At 43.8% G+C, this 19,562-nt stretch overlaps 1 protein-coding gene across 1 annotated transcript in view; it reads left to right on the plus strand.

The window, feature by feature from the left end:
- SND1 (staphylococcal nuclease and tudor domain containing 1) overlaps window positions 1-19,562 on the plus strand; it is a 445,599-nt gene that overhangs the window by 18,763 nt on the left and 407,274 nt on the right. Inside the window, exons 2-3 of the mRNA XM_066262225.1 lie at window positions 5,901-6,050; window positions 15,260-15,380. Coding sequence (XP_066118322.1) covers window positions 5,901-6,050; window positions 15,260-15,380 — 271 coding nt within the window. The remainder of the gene's footprint in view (window positions 1-5,900; window positions 6,051-15,259; window positions 15,381-19,562) is intronic.

The following is a 19,562-nucleotide window of genomic DNA, read 5'->3' on the forward strand; positions in this document are numbered from 1 at the left end:
AAGACTCATGCTCTGCAGCCAGGTCCTCTGACTCACGCCGTGTTCCCCTGCAGCCTTTATTGGCAGAGCTGAGAAATGTCTAATCCATAACCTCAGTCAGACTAACTCATTGTGACAGCTATTTTCACAAACCTCCTGCTGTATCAGGTAGGACTGAAATCGTTTTTCTATAATATGTCATTTTATTAATGTAATTGGATAAAGCAGTTACCATATGACTTGCTTTCTATGCCCTATAAATTAGCAATTAAAGATAATTACCGCATCCATAAAAGTTTGCAACATGAATCTGTATAGCTTTGGCAGAACAATTACCCATAACAGTTTCCTCTCAATCTTAATATTCGTCTGAAATTAAAATTCCGATAAACAAAGGCTATATTTTACTTATGTTTATTGTTTGTCTCTTCCTACTAGAATATCAGCTGTCCAGGAACAGACATATTTGTTTGTTTTATTTCACTGAAGTGTGTCACTAGCCTGGAACAGTGCTTGGCACATAGTAGGAACACAATAAATTTCCATTGAATGAATAAGTGATAAATCAAAGAATAAAACTATAAAAACAATCAATTTAGGTGTGAGGACTTCCACAGAGGAAAGATGACTTGTTTCGATGCTATATGAAACAAAAACTGAGTTTGCTTTGTAGACCCTTGTTTTTTTTCATATTTTACCTCAAGACATTTTAAGTATTTTTTCCCCTAGAATCTACTTCTCCCTAACTTTATTTGGTGGGGAACCTTAGGTAAGAGGTCATTAAAATATTTTTATTGAGGAAGAATTTGAAGACTATTGACAAGTGAAACAGGTGGAGTTTAACAGCACTTGGAAGATGAAGTGGAGATAGTTAAAAAAAACCCTAGACTTCCTGTATGCTACTTTGGTTCTTAAAAATACTAGGAAAGAATTTCCTAAGACAGGTATCTCTTCCTTCCATAATGGTCTGCAGGCTGTTTTTCCCTGCCGCTGCCAAGGCTATGGCCAGAGGAGGGGTTTCAGAGGAAAGATGTGCATGTGCCATCTTCTCTCCTGGGGGAATGGGAACAGCAGTGTCTGCCACACGAGTATCTATTCTTGTTGCGTAGGAAGTTGAATTGGTGACTGCTACTTGATTTTTATATATACAATAGTACAGATGGTATAGAACAGCCTATAAAGTAAAAGTCACCTCTCTCCAGTATTAATCCAAACATTGACTCTTGTCTGAATGGCATTGTTTGGTGCAATAATTTAAAGTTTTGCTAGCAGTTTTTAGAACAGGATTCTGGGAGAAGGGAGGATGTGCAAATTTCTCTGCACAAGTTGTTTGCCAAAGGCTATAATGAGGCCAGGGAAATAGTTACAGACCCATTGTTTCCTGGAGACGTAGTGTAGTAGGTGGAGGCATTAGAAGTAATACCTTTCTGATGTTTAAGGGCAAAGAGCGGGTTCTTGTCATCAGTCACTCTGTTCTTGAGCTTTCTTACTGACCTTTGTCAGATTTGAGAAATAAGGATTGTTTCCTAGCCTGGGCCAGTGCTCACTTACCAGAATTTACCTTGATTACACAAGGTGAGTTTTCTTGTAAATGGGCCTTAGCAGTTCTGACTGGGCTTACCAAGAGGTATTGGCTCTCTTGGGATTGCTTTGTTATTTTTTTGTGTGAAAACTTGAGTGAAACTGAGGAGTGGGTATGGGAGACAGGTGCTGTGGTTTTTTCTGCTGTTTGTTGGTAGGCTCTCCTCAACTGTCTTTGGAATTTTTGCAGGAATGATTTCCCATGCAGGTATTCTACAGTGTGCTGTTCTTGTTCCTGCTGCTTGTGAAGAATTAACTAAGAATGAATGTGATCCAAGGGTTTTTTTTCCTCTTCCTGTGGTCCTTTTCATTCCAGGACCATGAAACATCCTCCACACTGGAATACCTGTTCTCTGGCTTTGCTTTGTTATAGAGCCTGTCTTTTAGAATGTCAGTGCCCTTGGTTGGCGTCCTGGGCATGCATGGGTCTGCAGGAAAGCCTGTAGCAAGGCTGTTGGGTTGGAAGCTCCAGAGTTTAATTGCTGGTCACACTTGATCAGAACAGATAAAAATGAATAGCATGACTTGTTACTGGAAAGGAGACAGTCTGTAATTATGTGTGTCATGGTGTAGCCAGGGACCAAGGTCTTTGTGCCGAAGGTATTGGGGATTCTTAGACATTGAATAGAGTGCTAGCTTTTAAAAAGTTGGAATATGTGTATTTGTTTGTTGGACTGAATTTCTGTAAAAATGTAGAATGCCTAAATGAATTGTGGTATAGTCATACAATGGAATAAGTACTGATCAGCTGTGAAATTAGTGAATTAGTGTTGCACACTACCACGGATGCGTTTCACTGAAAGAACAAAACCAGCGAGCAAAAGAAGCAAGTTACTGATGGGTTACACGCCCGTAGACTCAATTTAGAGTATTCAGAAATAGGTACATTGAAACCGTATTGCTCAGATGTGTACTTAGATGGCAAAAGTGTACAGAGAAGCAAGTGAGGGATTGTCACAATTCTCTGGGTAATGGTGGCTGGGAGAAGGAAGGGGCTATGGCAGAAAGGGTCATGGAGGAGCCCAAGGTTCTTGTGTTCTAGTTCTTAACTTGGATGGTAGTTACTCAGTTATTTGTTTATCTTATCCTTTAACATGTACATTTATGCTTCAATGCACGTCTGTATTTATATTTACATTTTACGACTTAAAGCATTTGTTAGCTAAGGGGGAGAGATGAAGAACTGTCAGCTAAGCAGATGTGTATAGGAGAGGCTTCCCTACATACTCCTTTGCTTCCTTTCTTCCTTTGATTCAACTTCTTTCTAAGGACTGTTCCTTTACAGAGAACTCCATAGTCTTGTCTACTGCTGACAGAGCTCTATGTTTGCAGAACTCTCCAACTTTCCAGTCTCCTATCCATGACCGTTTTAGCAGCTTTTCTTGTTTTGAAGCTTGGAAATGAGCATCTTTCAGATCTAGGGAAGCCAGTACTTGGCCCCCCTGTTCATTGAATCATGCCTCTCTGAGCACAGATGAATAGCTTGGGTAATGTTTGTCATTTTTTTCTTTATGCTTTTTCTTGAAGTTGTCCTTTTCCGCTGCAAATATTTCAGTTAAACCCCAGTGAGCTTAAGAGCTCTTCTCACAGTTGCAAGGGGTTCTCTGCCTGGTCTTTGATTAGAGAGATGAAAGGGCCTGCTGTGCTTGGGAACCGTAAGGGGCGTCTTAGGTTCCTCTACTCCGATCATCTAGAACAGTGGTCCCCAACCTTTTTTGCGCCACGGACTGGTTTAATGTCAGAAAATATTTTCATGGACCGGTCTTTAGGGTGGGACGGATAAGTGTATCACGTGACCAAGACAAGTGTCAAGACCTGTGGTGGCGCAGTGGGATAAAGCGTAGATTTGGAACATGGAGGTCGCTGGTTCGAAACCCCAGGCTTGCCTGGTCAAGGCACATATGGGAGTTGATGCTTCCTGCTCCTCCCCCTTCTTTCTCTCTCTCCCTCTTTCCCTCTCTCTCCTCTCTGAAAATTGAATAAAGTCTTAAAAAAGAAAAAAAAAAAGAGTGAGTCTTAGACGAATGTAACAGAGGGAATCTGGTCATTTTTAAAAAATAAAACATCATTCAGACTTAAATATAAATAAAACGGAAATAATGTAAGTTATTTATTCTTTCTCTGCGGACCGGTACCAAATGGCCCACAGACTGGTACCAGTCCGCGGCCTGGGGGTTGGGGACCACTGATCTAGAACATGGGTTTCCCAGGCCACGTCTGTATTTCTCCCATAGCCTGGGCTGTGAGCCCGGCTCTGGCTGTGCTGTTGCTAACCCGCTTCCTCCGGGTGCCGTGCCGGGGCTGCTTCGTCCGGGGCTGCTTCGTCTGGGTGCCGTGCCGGGGCTTCTCCCTCCGGGTGCCGTGCCGGGGCTTCTCCCTCCGGGTGCCGTGCCGGGGCTGATTCGTCCGGGGCTGCTTCGTCCGGGTGCCGTGCCGGGGCTTCTCCCTCCGGGTGCCGTGCCGGGACTGCTTCCTCCGGGTGCTGTGCCGGGGCTGCTTCCTCCGGGTGCTGTGCCGGGGCTGCTTCCTCCGGGTGCCCCTGCTCTTAGGTCCTTTCTTGCCTGCTTTCACCCTGGGATGGAATGTGTGCATAGAGATAGTACCTGCCTAATAATTTATTTTTGAGGATTGATAAAATGTCAGATTTATCAGAAAGACTTGAAACTAGCTGTTATAAACATGTTCACAGAACCAGTGGAACCATGTTTATAAAAAGCAGAGGAAGTTATAATGAGAATATTGTATAAACAAGTAGGTTTACAGTTGTGAGTAGTCAAAACACAGTTTATTCTTGTATTATATAAACATAACCCGCATGTCTTTTTCCATATGACTGACTGACTGTAAGCCTGCTTTTGCCCACCCTGTATATAAAGATAAAGTAAAAATAAAACTAAATACAGTATTTCCCCATGTATAAGATGCACCCTTTTTCAAAAAATTTGCGGTCTAAAAACTGGGTGCATCTTATACAGTGGTTGTATACTTTTTTTACTTGCATTTCCTGCGGTTTTGCATGGATGAGGAGTTGTATGAATTTTATGACAAATAAAATTTGAGTTCAGTAACTTTATGTTATACATTTTTTTCAAATTTTGGGACCCAAAATTAAGGTGTGTTTTATACATGGGGAAATACGGTAGATATCCTGGAGTTGAAAATTACACTAGCTAGCACGAAAATATTTAGGCACTGGCAGAGGCTTAATGTCCAGGAGGGGCCCATCAGTGGGGATAGCATTGCTCACATCTGGGCCTGTGCTGTCAGGGTGGGCCCAGGCATGGGTGGGGCGCAGTCTGGCCCCTTTTGGATGTGGTGAGAACGATCCTTGTTTCCTCCTTTCTCTGCTTCCTGGGACAGATGTGATAAGTGCTAAGCAAGCTCTCACCTTTGGCACTGCCCACAGCTGTCAGCCCCTCCAAGCTCTGACACAGCTGGGCACCACCATCGCTGCCGTGAGAACGCACACTGCTCACGTGTGTCATGTTTGCAGGCAACTTGCTAATGATTGGAAAGAACACAGGTGGTACCTGCAGGGGATGAAATCACAAAGGTTATTAACCTCCTTCCTTGTCTTACGTACCCCCTTCACCCCAGTCAGTCTATTTCATGACTTCTCTATCCTTTGTTTAATTCCTACTTGTATTTCTGGGTCAAATTATTTCAGAGTCCAAGTTTTTTTATAATGTGAGGTCCACTGTTGTATGTAAGCAAGCAGTTTTCTTTTTCTTTTTTTTATTATTCATTTTAGAGAGGAGAGGGAGAGACAGAGAGAGAGAGAGAGAGAGAGAGAGAAGGGGGGAGGAGCTGGAAGCATCAACTCCCATATGTGCCTTGACCAGGCAAGCCCAGGGTTTCGAACCGGCGACCTCAGCATTTCCAGGTCGACGCTTTATCCACTGCGCCACCACAGGTCAGGCATACTCTTTTCTTTTTTTTTTTTCTTTTTCTTTTTATTATTCATTTTAGAGAGGAGAGGGAGAGACAGAGGGAGAGAGAGAGAGGAGAGACAGAGAGAGAGAAGGGGGGAGGAGCTGGAAGCATCAACTCCCATATGTGCCTTGTCCAGGCAAGCCCAGAGTTTCGAACCGGCAACCTCAGCATTTCCAGGTCGACGCTTTATCCACTGCGCCACCACAGGTCAGGCCAGAGTCCAAGTTTTTATGTGGGCATTTCTCTTATAAAATTAAAAATAATCTCATTAGTTTACTCAGCATATATTAGAGTGCCTCCAAGGTGCCAAGTACTGTTCTCCACGCTGGGCTGCAGACCCGAACAATCTATATAACTGCTATTCCCTGCAGACCACTGATTTGTTCTTCTTCCCTCCCTACACGCAGGTCCTGTCTGGATGTGCCATCATTGTCCGAGGGCAGCCTCGTGGTGGGCCCCCTCCTGAGAGACAGATCAACCTTAGCAACATTCGAGCTGGAAACCTCGCCCGCCGGGCAGCTGCCACCCAACCGGATGCAAAAGATACGCCAGATGAAGTAAGTTCTTCCCAAGGCCTCCCTGAGGCTGTGGGCCCAGGTGGAAGCCATCTTCTTGACTGATGTAAGATTGGTCCACTCTCTTTTCTGTGTCTCTGGAGTGTTTTTCTGTCACAGGACTAAAGACCTTGGACAGAGCCACAGTGTCTTTCATGGGCTTATGTACGTTCAGTGCCCTTGGCAGTAATCCCAGTCTTGGCTGTCTCTCATGCCTTTTCCCTTAGGCTTAGCACCTCTTCCGGTTTGTCGGGGGTGTCCCTCCTCCATTTCTTGGAAAAGGTTAGAACGTTTCGTAGGTAGTCTTGGCCATTGGCGGTTGGCATTGGTTTTGGCAGAGCTCTTTTATTAATTTATGTTTGAGTTCTCCATTCACATTCACAATTCAGAACGGTATCAGTGAAAAGTCGATTTCTTCTTCCCAAGGACTACTGATGTTACTAGTGCTTTTGTGTCTCCTTTTGTTTTTTTGAATGGTCGCACACTCTGAAGCCTGTGCTTTATTACAGATTGTTAACCTGAGATCCATATACCCCTAGAGGCACTGGAACTCCAGAAAGTTGTTTGCAAAATTTTGTGTAAATGTGCGTTTTTAAGGAAGGGAGCTTTTATCAGTTTTTCAGGACAACTTGTGGTTCAGTACTAGCCAAGAGCCATTGTGTTATAGTGATTTGAGAGACTCCTGAGCTTTTTGCTCCACTGTCCCCTCCTTACTCCTGTCGTCCCCCCCCCCCCCCCACCCATGCCTACCCACCCAGCCATGCTTGTGGTCTGCCGTGGGCCCCTTCAGGTCTTGCCTCTCCAGGAGCTGTTATGAGTCCTAATTTGGCATGCGTTAGTCTTCTTTCTTGGTTCCTATATTTTGAAAGAGTAGCCCCTGTCTCTTCTTTAATTGTGCTTTGGCTATCAAAAATGAAATTTCTGGATTCTTTTTTTTTTTTTTTAATTGAGATGTGGGGAGGCAGAGAGACAGACTCTTGCATGTGCTCTGACCAGGATTTACCTGGCAAGACCCCAACTGGGTGATACTCTGCCCATCTGGGACTGCTGCTCTGTTGCTCAGCAACTGAGCTATTTTAGCACCTGAGGTGAGGCCATGGTGCCATCCTCAGCACTTGGGGCAACTTGCTCAAACCATTTGAGCCATGGCTGTAGGAGAGGAAGAGAGAGAATAAGAGAGAAGGGGGAAGAGGAGGGGGAAGGGTGGAGAAGCAGATGGTCACTTCTCCTCTGTGTCCTGATCAGAAATCAAACCCGGGACTTCCACATGCTGGGCCAGTGCTCTACCACTGAGCCAACTGTCCAGGGCCCTAGATTCTAATTATTTGTCCTTTGCCCCAACTTAATGATGTTGGACAAGTTGGTACTTCAGCTTTCCTCTGCTATTTCCTGACATAGAAGTGAAGAAGAAAAAGCAGCTCATGGGGACCTTTTATTTAGGGAAAACATTTAGTTATTTTTCACCTATAATAGAGGGCATTTTGTTTGAATTAAGAAGGTAATGAAACAATGTTAGAGGAAATAGGGAAAGTCACTCCAAATTTTGCTTTCAGCAGCAATCACTGAGATTCTTGGGATGGCGACTAAATAGATCAGATCTTTTCCATTGTTCCTTTTAATGAGCACAAGCATTGGGAATAATATGTAATAGTGAAGTGCTTAGCACATGCTTTATAAAGTGCTTAGTGATTAGTTGTGGTAATCACTAGTGTTACTTGGTAATTTCCACTGTTACAAACACTCCTGGTACTGTTAGACCAAGCACTGAAGATTAAATCCCTCTCAGTACTTTTCGAATTTGGGGTGCTAAGTGCTTTTCTTGACCAACACTTTGAATAGTTCTTCCCTTTCATTTGTATGTTGTGTAACAGCCTGACTGCTTCTGAGAGAAGAGAATGTTGACCCTGGGTGGCTGGAGCTGATCAAGTTCATTTCCGCAGAAGGAAGAAGCCGTGTAGCCTGTAGGAAAGAAGGGTTTTAATTTCCTGTTTTGTGCATAAGAATCTAGGGCAGAGAAATGCAAGGCCAATTGGAGCTTGTTCTAAATTATCTGAACTGTATCCTATGTAACAGTATAATCAAGTCTTACCAGAACTAGCCTAGGTGAAAGAGAACCACATAATCTGATCCTGGCTCCACATAATCTGATCCCAGCTCTGTTATAGTATTACATATTTATACAGTCTGGTGCTGTTTGTTTCTTCCAGAGCAATTCATTGTCACTGAGTTTCTCCTAGTAACTCTTCAGAGTCATCTGTGACTTGAAGTATTTGATAACTTTAGATTTCACCCTTTCTCAGCTATATCACCATTTCTCCATCCTAATAATCCAGTTTCTCCTCGTCCTACTGTGATCTGGTGCCCCCGCCCCACACTCCCACGCACACCATGCCCTGGAAGCTGCTCTGGCTCATGTTAGCAGTGACTCAAGTCAGAAATCTGAGCCCTGGCCAGGTAGCTCAGTTGGTTAGAGCAGGGGTCGGGAACCTGTGGCTCGCGAGCCAGATGCTGCTCTTTTGATGGCTGCATCTGGCTCGCAGACAAATCTTTAATAAAAAAAAATAACGTTAAAAATATAAAACATTCTCATGTATTACAATCCATTCATTTCTTACTGCTCATATTCATGGTTGCGGGTGGCTGGAGCCAATCACAACCGTCCTCCGGGACAACACCAAATTTTTATTGGATAATGTGTAATGTACATGGGTTGATGTATGGCTCTTACGAAATTACATTTTAAAATATGTGGCGTTCGCCCAACCAGGCAGTGGTGCAGTGGATAGAGCGTCGGACTGGGATGCCGAGGACCCAGATTTGAGACCCCGAGGTCGCCAGCTTGAGTACAGGCTCATCTGGTTTGAGCAAAAACTCACCAGCTTGGACCCAAGGTCGCTGGCTTGAGCAAGGGGTTACTCAGTCTGCTGAAGGCCTGCGGTCAAGGCACATATGGGAGGGCAATCAGTGAACAACTAAGGTGTCGCAATGCGCAATGAGAAACTGATGATTGATGCTTCTCATCTCTCCGTTCCTGTCTATCCCTCTCTCTGACTCTCTGTCTCTGTAACAAACAAACAAACAAGCAAAATATGTGGCGTTCATGGCTCTCTCGGCTAAAAAGGTTCCAGATCCCTGGGTTAGAGGATTGTCCTGATACACCAACGTTGCAGGTTTGATCCCACATACAAAATCTAGCCACATACAAAAATCAAGCAGTAAATGCATAAATAAGTAGAACAACAAATCAATGTTTCTCCCCTCCCTCCTTCTCTCCCTCTCTCTCTCTCTCTCTCTCTTTAAAATCAATAAATTAAAAATTAAAAGCAGGCCAGAAACTTGATTGCCCTTGCTCTTGTTTCAACCATTACTACCCCCCAACATCTAGGCCTTTATCAAGACCTGAAGACTCTGCCTCCTTAAAACTTCTCTTCTCTAACCTTGAGACTTCATTACTGCTCCTGTTGTTCTTTGTGCAACTCTGATTGTATGCTTAGAATATTTTTCATTTTAAAATCATTTTTATTTTTCAATTGGAGTTGACATACATTATTTTATTAGCTTCAGATGTACACCGCTGATTAGACATTACAGAACTTATCCTGATAAATCTTGCACCATCTGACACCATACATAGATTTTAGAATATTATTGACTGTTTTCCCTTTTACATTCCCATGACTATTCTATAACAACCAATTTGTACTTCTTAACCCCTTCACCTCTTCATCCATCCTCCTAAGTCCCCTCCCATCTGGCAGCCATCAAAATGTTCTCTGTATCTACGAGTCTGTTTCGGTTCTGCTTTTTTTTATTTATTCAATTATTGGTATGTATTTTTTGCAATTTTATTCATATTAATTAATTGATTTTTTTTTTTTTCGAGAGAGAAAGAGAAACCACAATTTGTTTTTCCACTTATTGATGTATTCATTGGTTGGCTCTTGTATTTTGTTCTGTTCTTTCATTTGGGACATGCTTGTTTGTCTCATTCTGGCAGCCTCCTTGTGTTAATTCTCTGTATCAGGTAGGGCTGCTTCGTCTCTCAGAGTGGCCTGTAGGGTCCAGTGGCACAGCGTCCCTGGTCGTTCAAGCTGGACACTCAAGGTGCATCCCCCCATGTGGGCTGAGTACATCCTTCCGTTGTAGTTGGGCCTTGAGTGCTGTTGGCACATCAGTGGGAGAGATTTACCCCCAGGCCGATCAGCTGTTAAGGACCGGCTGTGACTACCCACCTGTCTCCAATCACCACGGAAGATCAGCTGTACAGGGCCCCATCCCACAGAGCAGGACTCACTTCAGCATGCCTGTGCTGCGCACTGCGTCCTCCCTTGAATGTGTGGCTTGTGGAGGTGGTTGGGTGGTGTTGCTTTGATGTGGTCTGAAGCTGTCCACTGGGTGTGCTGGCTCTGGGGCCTCTGGAGGTGCAGGCCAAGGTCAGCTGCTGCCTGTATTCTGCTTAGGGCACCGGCATGGACTACAAAGCGAAGTGCAGGTGGCTGCTACTTGTGCTGTGCTTGGAGGTGCCCAGGCAAGGCCAAGCTGCAAAACAAGGCCAGCTGCTGCTAATCCTGGGCCTCTGGCCTAGCCAGAGGTATGGGGCATGCTGAGGCCAGGTTCTGCTTTTTTGAGTCTCTCAAATTGAACCAAGCCAAGCCATTCATATGGAAAAGCCACTGGAAACAGCTTGGGTGGGCCTGGAAGTTGGGGGGTGTGAGGTCTCAGAGTGACCAAAGATGAGGCGGGGAAAGCAGTGTGAGCCAGGTTGATGGAGTCTCAGATATGACACCTACCTGCAGGCTGTGTGGCAGGGAGGGCTCAGCAAAGGAATGATGGCCTCTGCCTGCACTTCTGTCTGGGAGCTTTCCCCTCAGCTGTCACTCTGATGTCGGACAATTCAGTTCCTCCCTGTATGTCTCTGGTGCCTTTCAAGCTGCTGCCCCAGCACCAGAGCTCAGAGGGAGTGAGTCTGAGTAAGTCTGTGCATGGGTTCTTTAAGAGAAACTGCCCGGGGCTCAGTAGCCCTCCATCTCCTTCAGCCTCCTGCTGGATTTTATAGAATTTATGGGACTGTCTCTTCCTGGCCCTGGAACCCTGGCTGGGGTCCTGGTATGGGGCTGTGACCACTTGCTACTCAGGGGGGACCTCTTCAGCTGAGATATTCCTCCTGATTTTTTCCTCCTGCCACACATGGGTGTGGGACCAGCACTTTCCTGTCAGTCTCAGTGTGGCTTCCCTAGTTGTAGGACTTCCATTCACCCAGATCTCAGGCGATTCTGAATGACAGTTCTGTAGTTTAGTTGTAATTTTGATGTGGTTGTGGGAAGAGGTGAGTACTGCATTTACCTCTACCTCCATCTTGATTGGAAGCCCTGAAATAGTGAAATAATAGTCTCTTTACCTTTATTCTCTAATTCTATATGCTCACAGATTGTTTTGAAACATACTTTTGTTTACTCCCTCGCTCAGTGTTTTCCTGGACACTTCAGTGATTCCCCATTACCCTTGTGACAATCTAAATGCTTTAGTATGGGATTCAAGCCCATTTGTGATTTGACTCTTGGTCTCTTGCTGACTCCACTTTGGGATGCTAAGTTCCAGCCATGCTGAAAGTGTTAAGAGCAATTTAAGTCTTGCTTGTGCCTTGGCTTATGCTCCTCCTTCCATTAGCTCCTTCTCCATCTGTGTGCGGGAGAACACCTATTCTCTCTAAGATTCAGCCTCCCGAGAAGTCACTCCTGATATCGCCTTTCATCACTGTGTTTTTGTGCTGTCGTTGCATTCATCAGTTTTCAGTCCATGTTGTATGTATTGTTTATGTAGGCTCCTTGAGAGGAGGGACCGGATCTCATCACATGCCTAGTCAGTGCCTGATGCGAGGCAGGTCTGCAGCGAATGCCCATTTACATGCATGATGAGGAAAGAACCCGAGTGTCTCTTTTGAGGGAATCAGTGGATTGTGTAATTGGCGCTACCTTTGTCTCTGGCTTACGGTTGCTTTAGAACATGTTGCCTAATATTCCCACATTCAAACAGAGTCGAGGATGTTGTTGCTCACTTGCTTCCCTTTGTTTCACTTCTCAAGTATCAGTCACTGTTCTTCTCTGCTTTCCCTCATGATATCTTTTTTCAAAGAAACTCCGTTCTTTCCTAAGTCACATGGCAATAAAAGCAGCTCCACAGCATGTCCCCAGCCGTCCCTGCCCTGTTCTCAGGCTAATCCCCAGTGTTGCCTAGCTACTCTAGGCTGCCTAGATACTGCGTTGATGGGCACTGTAGGAGTTATAGATTTATTTCCCACAGGTTTATTGAGCTCCTCTTATGTGTGGAGCTTTGTTGATTCTTGAAAAATATAGAAATGAATGTCTTAGTCCTATGTTCAGTGGAGCTTTTGAGAATTGGGGTGTTGGGGACACAGGGGTTAGTTACATATACAGGTGATACAGTGGGATGGTTAGAAGAGAAGAAGGGACAAAACTACTTAGGTGGAGCTCTGGGACATCATTTGAACAGACCACATTGTCTTACTGGTAGACCTTACTGGACCTTATTTGATAAATACTTTGAGCAAATTTCTTTATACTTGTCTCTCAGAGTTAGTTGTTCTGGGAGGCTCTGTTGGGACAGCCTTCTCTGTTGGGTCGCCTTTGCTGGCTGTCCTCTGTATGGAGGCTTTTACAAAGATTCTCTCCCGGAGTGCTTTGTCGCTCTGTGAGGAGTGAGGTGGTCAGTCCTTTTCCTCATTCTCCCAGTTGCCTTGCTTTGTATGATACCATGTCCAGTTGATGAATTTGCTCAACCCTGAGTGGAATACAACTTGAGAAGTCTGGTTTAAGAAAGGATGATCATAAAATCTAGATGGTTTTTCTTATAGGATCAAGCATATGTTCTCTTCAAGACCTCCAGTGTGACTTTTTCCTATAGCCCGGTGACTGACCAACTGTAAAATGCAAGGTCCTTAGAGAAGAGTGCTCCTTCAGCAAGCTTTAAAAGCTTTTGGTACTTCTGCCTAGTTGGTAGAGATATTGGAGGTTTCCCCACAAGAGCTAGATATTCCTTGTGAACTGACCCTTGATAAATTAATTTTTACCAGTCTTGGCCTCTTTTAGGAGTGTTTGTCTTTTCAGAGTTTTTCCAAGTGTTTAGGTAGGTAGTGTGTTACTGAATTTTAGATATTAATGTGGCCCTCAAAACTAGATTCTAAGCATGAGATCCATAGTTGAAGATATTTTTAGAGTAAGTGGATCACTAAGTTCATACAAATGGTAGGGGTTTATGTTATTCAAGTCAGTTGTGTGTTTCTGGGATTGGTTGATAATTTGGCCCATTTATCAGTCATCAGGCTGTTTGGTTACACGTATTGGTTTTCATATTTAGGAGTGGGGCAAGGGATACAAATGAGACATGGAATATGGTGAGCTCTATATTGCCATTGAGTGATTGGCTCTTTTGCTTGTTGGTGCTTTGAGGATAGAGAATTAGATGACTGAGTGTAAGCTTCTGTGTCTTCAAGAGCATTTACTCAGAATCAATTCTTTCTAGAACCATCCACAGTTGATTTACATAACTGGACTGGTTTTGTGATTACTAGCCCAACCGGTTGCTTGGCTTCTGGTTTCTGGGAAGTCATCTGCACGTTTTTTCCTAGGAAAGCTTGTTAGATTACCCTGTAGAATACTCATGGGCTGAAAGGTCAGCAGAGGGTTTCTTTTCAGGCCAAGCATGGACTGTTGTTGCTTTAGGTGTGGGGCCTGAGTTCTGTGGCTCCACAAGATTATAGTAGACAAGGTTTGCCTGTTGTATACCACTCTTCTCTTGTGTACTTTGCACCCTTTCTGTACATGAGCTCCTGCTGATCATATACTCAGTGAATGTTGACACCCTCCTTCCTCATTTCTGTTCTAAGGGAACTTGGGGCAGTGAGCTGGGACCAGACTTTCAGTCCAAGTGCCTGTGGCTGCTGACTGTGACAGGGCTCCCTTTTGTCTGTACTGTCTTCGAAGTGATGGGTTGCGGGTGGGGCAGACCCATTCCTTTGCACAGTATTATGATCACACGCAGACTCACTCTTCTTCCCATTGTGTAGATGTATAACTCACTCATTGTGTCAGTGCCTTTAATGGGTAACTTCTTGTGTCATTGTCACAATACACAGGGTGACCAGGACCTATCACTGTGTCTTCCCCAAGATTCTGGGACCTATAGCTTCAGAATAGAGCGGTAGAAGATGAGGAGACATTTTGGGGAGACTAGTTCTTGCCATTCTCAACTCCGTTGGCTGTTCTGGTGGAGGAAGTGACATAAGCAAGGCCTTTAGGGACACACTCTGACAGTCATAGCACTGGCACCTTATCCCTACTTCGACAGCGCCTTGAACTGGTCTCAGGCTAGTTTAATACTCAGTGAAAGTGCTTCATAAACTGTGGAGAGATGAACAAATGGAGGTCATAGTTGTTATTTATAACTTCCCTTTAGTTGGGTGACTGGAGCCTGGACTTCCCACCCTTGAGTGGGTTTATAAATATAAAGCATTTAGAGTAGTGGCCGGCACATGGTAAGTGCTATAAAATTAATGGCAATTATTATTCACAAAGTAAGCGATAGCTCTGAATAGACAGTGCTGGGGGAAAAGTACTACTGCCAGCCTCTGGCAGACCTGGAGGCCTGATTTTAGGGCTGGTGCCAGTTAACCAGCTGTTAGACTTCCCTTCACGAGCTCCCTGGGTGTGCGGTCCGTGGTGTGTGCATTTCAGTTTTGTATTCTCCCAGCGCAGGGCCAGGGTATTGAACAGGGGTCCCCAAACTTTTTACACAGGGGGCCAGTTCACTGTCCCTCAGACCGTTGGAGGGCCGGACTATAAAAAAAACTATGAACAAATCCCTATGCACACTGCACATATCTTATTTTAAAGTAAAAAACAAAACGGGAACAAATACAATATTTAAAATAAAGACCAAGTAAATTTAAATCAACAAACTGACCAGTATTTCAATGGGAACTATGGGTTTGCTTTTGGCTAATGAGATGGTCAATGTGCTCCTCTCAATGACCACCAATGAAAGAGGTGCTTCTTCCAGAAGTGCGGCGGGGGCTGGATAAATGGCCTCAGGGGGCTGCAGTTTGGGGACCCCTGGTATTGAAGAAATGAGCTGGAATGCGGATTGTGGTGGGGAACCGGGCAGTTCTCATGTAACACATTTGTTTTGTCTCTCAGCCCTGGGCATTTCCTGCTCGAGAGTTCCTACGAAAGAAGCTGATTGGGAAGGAAGTATGTTTCACGATAGAAAACAAGATTCCCCAGGGACGAGAGTACGGCATGATCTACCTTGGAAAAGGTGAGTAGCAAGGAGGAAAGGACTCATTTCTCTTCTCTTTAAATCTAACGGTCCTCGGATTAGTTTTCATCTGGGGGAAGGCTGATGTGAGGGACAACTGGCTGTTGATGTAGTTGGACGTGCGAGTTCATGGCACAGAGGGGCAGAGGAGTTCCCTGATGTTCCCGGTTCTTGTTCATTCCCGTGCCTGCTTCCTGGCTTGCGGTAGGTGCGTTTTGTACAACATTGCATTTTTCCCTGTATTTAGGCCCTCAGCCTGTGGAACCTAATGGCTGTGTGCTTCTAGGTCACAGTGCTAATTGAATTCCTATAGATTTCCAATTGCATCTTCTATTCCCTTTATCTATCTTGTGGTTTTTCTTCTGCTCACGGGGACTCCCTTTAGGAAAGGAAGATTTGTTTAGGGCTGTTGGTTTTTGTAAGCCACATATTTTGCAACTGAATGGGAAGAGCACAGGTTTTGGAGTTGTATACTGGGTGAGAATCCTGGCTCTCCTTTCTTAGACTTGTACTTAATCCTTAACTTTTCCAAGTCCATTTATTTTATTGAAAGAGTTTAAAGACATGATATATGTAAAGCACCCAACTCTGGCACAGGGTATGTATATATTCAATAAATACATTTGTTTAGGTGCACATGTACACCAGTTCAGTTTAGCTAGGCCAGGTGGGTCATGGGATATTAGGGATTTTGGTCTTTTGGATTAGGTAGAGGGACAGAAAGATAGTGGAATAGAGTTTGAACAAACGTCGGACATTGAAAGACTTGGTAAAATGCCCTCTGTAAAGCACAAAACAGTTGTGTTCATCTGGAATTATTTTAGTAGTAGATATTTTTAAGTTTCCTGTGATTATTTGATAAAACAGCCTTTCAGCTGAGTAGTTAGATTGTCTATTTGACTTGGGGTAGTCAGTGCTAGAAGTCAGCAGGCAAGGTAGAATGACAAAGCTAACATCGTTTTAAGATTCTGATTTTAATTGTAGAGGTCTTAGGTAAGTAAGTTGGTCATGGCGTTGGAGTTGTCTTGTTGAATTTACTCAGTAGAGAAACACTGAGCTATCTGCTTTCTGATTGGATCAGAAATTGTAGTTATATATGGAATCTTGTCAAAAAGAGAAATAGACAAATTTTCCTTTTATACTTAATTCTAGTAATGTAGTAGGAAACAGAACACTGAAGCGTTATTATTGGATGGTTACTGGTTACAAAGAATGTAATACAAATAGAACTGCATTATCTTCAAAATGGAATTGTTCAAGGATTTCATTACCTAACATAATTGCAATTCGATAATAGCTGGTGAAATCTTCTGTTAGCCTGAAAGAGACCTCACTGTGGAAAAAGATATATCTATAATATAAAGAGCCAATGTTTAAGAGTTTATTTAAATAATGCTGGTTCTCAATTAAATGCTCAAATTGTTTATGTTAAGAGAATCTGACATTTAAGTAATCTTTAGTGTTTTTTAAATTTTATTTTTAATCCTTAAAAATTTAATTATTGATTTGAGAGGAGCGAGGAGGAAACTGACTTGCTTTTCCACTCATTCATGCACTCATTGGTTGACTCTTGTATGTGCCCTGACTGGGGACTGAACTTGCAACCTTGGCATATTGGGATGACACTCCAGCCAACTGAGTTACTTAGGTCAGTTTATTTTTTAACTGACCCAGATTACAAACTAGATAGAATTTAGTTAACATGCTAATGTTTAAAATACAACCTGGCACATAGAATTTGATCAGTAAATATGTACTGAAAGAATGATTGAGAATGACCTGCATCTTTGAGTTTTAAAGTCTTAAATAAATGACTTAAGGTTTAATATTTTCATTCAGATACTTTAACTCTTTGAGTAGTATGAACGTTCATGTATGTTCTTATGCCTCCTGACCATCCAGAGTACAATCGTACAAAAATTTTTTATTTTATTTTTTTCTTTTTTCTGAAGCTGGAAACAGGGAGAGACAGTCAGACAGACTCCCGCATGCGCCCGACCGGGATCCACCCGGCTCGCCCACCAGGGGCGACGCTCTGCCCACCAGGGGGCGATGCTCTGCCCATCCTGGGCGTTGCCATGTTGCGACCAGAGCCACTCTAGCGCCTGAGGCAGAGGCCACAGAGCCATCCCCAGCGCCCGGGCCATCTTTGCTCCAATGGAGCCGTGGCTGCGGGAGGGGAAGAGAGAGACGGAGAGGGGGAGGGGTGGAGAAGCAGATGGGCGCCTCTCCTGTGTGCCCTGGCCAGGAATCGAACCCGGGTCCTCCGCACGCTAGGCCGATGCTCTACCGCTGAGCCAACCGGCCAGGGCAATTTTTATTTTAAAAATGTGTAAGGCAACATTAAAAAAAAGGCAATTGTATGTTCTTCTTTTTTGCATAAATTGGTTATCAAACAAACATGATTTTAAGTTAATAAAACTGTAACTGGAATTAATTCCATTTTTTGAAAAAAACTCACTTGTGGGGGTCAGCGAGCATGAAAAAAACTCACTACTCAAAGGGTTAACCAACTTTCAGTGCCATTCTAATGAAAGGAAGCAGTGGCTTAGGTCATTAATTAGTGTGCATATATTAGTTTGTGACTATTCCTTTTATGGTGGGGGAGAAGGGTAGAATTTTGAGAAATTGTGGTTAACCTAGAATTTACTAAAGAAAGAGATGATTAGTCTTTTGACTTCTGGAGAAAATAGTCACGCACCTGCTCTTGGTGCCATTCCCATTGTGACTTGATCAGATTCATAACTTGGTAAGTAATAAGCCAGAAAACCAGATGCATACCCTACAAGTTCCCTGTTTCAGTATTCTGTTCACCACTGTTGGCTCCTTTGGAAGGCTGGCCCAGAGAAATGCATTCTTCTCCCTTTGAAGGAGCAGTCAGAACTACATTTTTAGAAGTGGGCCTGCTGACAGCCATTATCACAGTGCTCTGTGCTCAGAAAGTGTCCACTGGGTGTGCTGTTGATTGGCTGGTTTTATGGCCACTTACTTTGTGTGTACCTGGGCTTCGTTCTTTTCACCCCCTGATGTCTTGGCCCCTTACTGCTCAACTTTCCCCTTAGTTGTTGAATCCTTCCTTTTGACTTTTCATTCTTTGTGTTCCTGTTGTTTTGAAAGAACCAATGTAATATTTACTAATGTCAGATGGCTGTGTGTGTCTGGCCTTAGCAGTAACCTCAGTGGAAAGGCTCTTGTGATCCTTGCTCAGCCTCAGAACCTGAGCATCCTTTGTATTAATATCCTTCATCCTAACTTATCTTGGGAAGAAAAGAGGCTTACAGTTTGTGCAGAAATTGGGGCATGCTAATGGTAAGGCATGTAGGATGGAATTGGGATGGTGTGTATACTTGTGTTTGCTTGCACAAGTCATTGTGTTGTGTACCAAATATAAATCTTACAGAATTGTATTCTGTGCTCACATTACCACTCGGCTAGACTGCTGTTCCGTTTATCTAGGAGCCTGTTCTCTGCCATATTAAACATTTTTATGTGGTGATTCCCTCATAGATGTCTTCCTTTATCGTTTTGGCTGACAGGCAGAGATTTAAGAGAATACATGGAGCCTAAAAGCTTTTTCAGTAGCATGGAAATACAATTAATGTTCCAAGTACCCGGGTAAAACCTAATCAAGTTGGGTTTTATGTTTAACTTCCTTTTACTTGTCTGCTCTGAAGGCTGCTGTGTGAAATTAGAAAGCTAGACCCCTTTCCCTGAGTTTGTTAGAGTAGGAGAGTCTTTGTCAAATTGTGTAGCTTGGCTTGGGATCCTGTTGGAGCAAAGAATAGGACATCTTGTGAGGATTTTGTCTTCCTGGCATAAAATGTAATTAATAGACAACCCTAAACAAATTGTATAGAATTGTCTGATTGTATGGAATATGTTTTTAATTCCTATGTGCTCGGCTGCTTACAGACATTATTGTTTAATTCGCACAAGAACCCATCTAGGCAGGTGCTTGCCTCACTTTATAGAGGAGTGAATTGAGGCGGAGAGACCTTGTCTGTGGTACCGAGCAGCAGAGCGTGTGTCCCGCCGTCCTCTGCTCCGGAGGTTTGCTCTGCCTTCACCCCAGGCTGGTGTTACCTCGCTGTCCGGTCAGTCTCTGGTAGCTTAGGAGACTGCCTGTGGCTCGGGAGATACACAAGACAGTTGAAACAAAGTCTTGAGAAAATGAGTTATAGA

This window comes from Saccopteryx bilineata, chromosome 2, assembly GCF_036850765.1.
Source record: "Saccopteryx bilineata isolate mSacBil1 chromosome 2, mSacBil1_pri_phased_curated, whole genome shotgun sequence".
Classification (NCBI taxonomy): Eukaryota; Metazoa; Chordata; class Mammalia; order Chiroptera; family Emballonuridae; genus Saccopteryx; species Saccopteryx bilineata.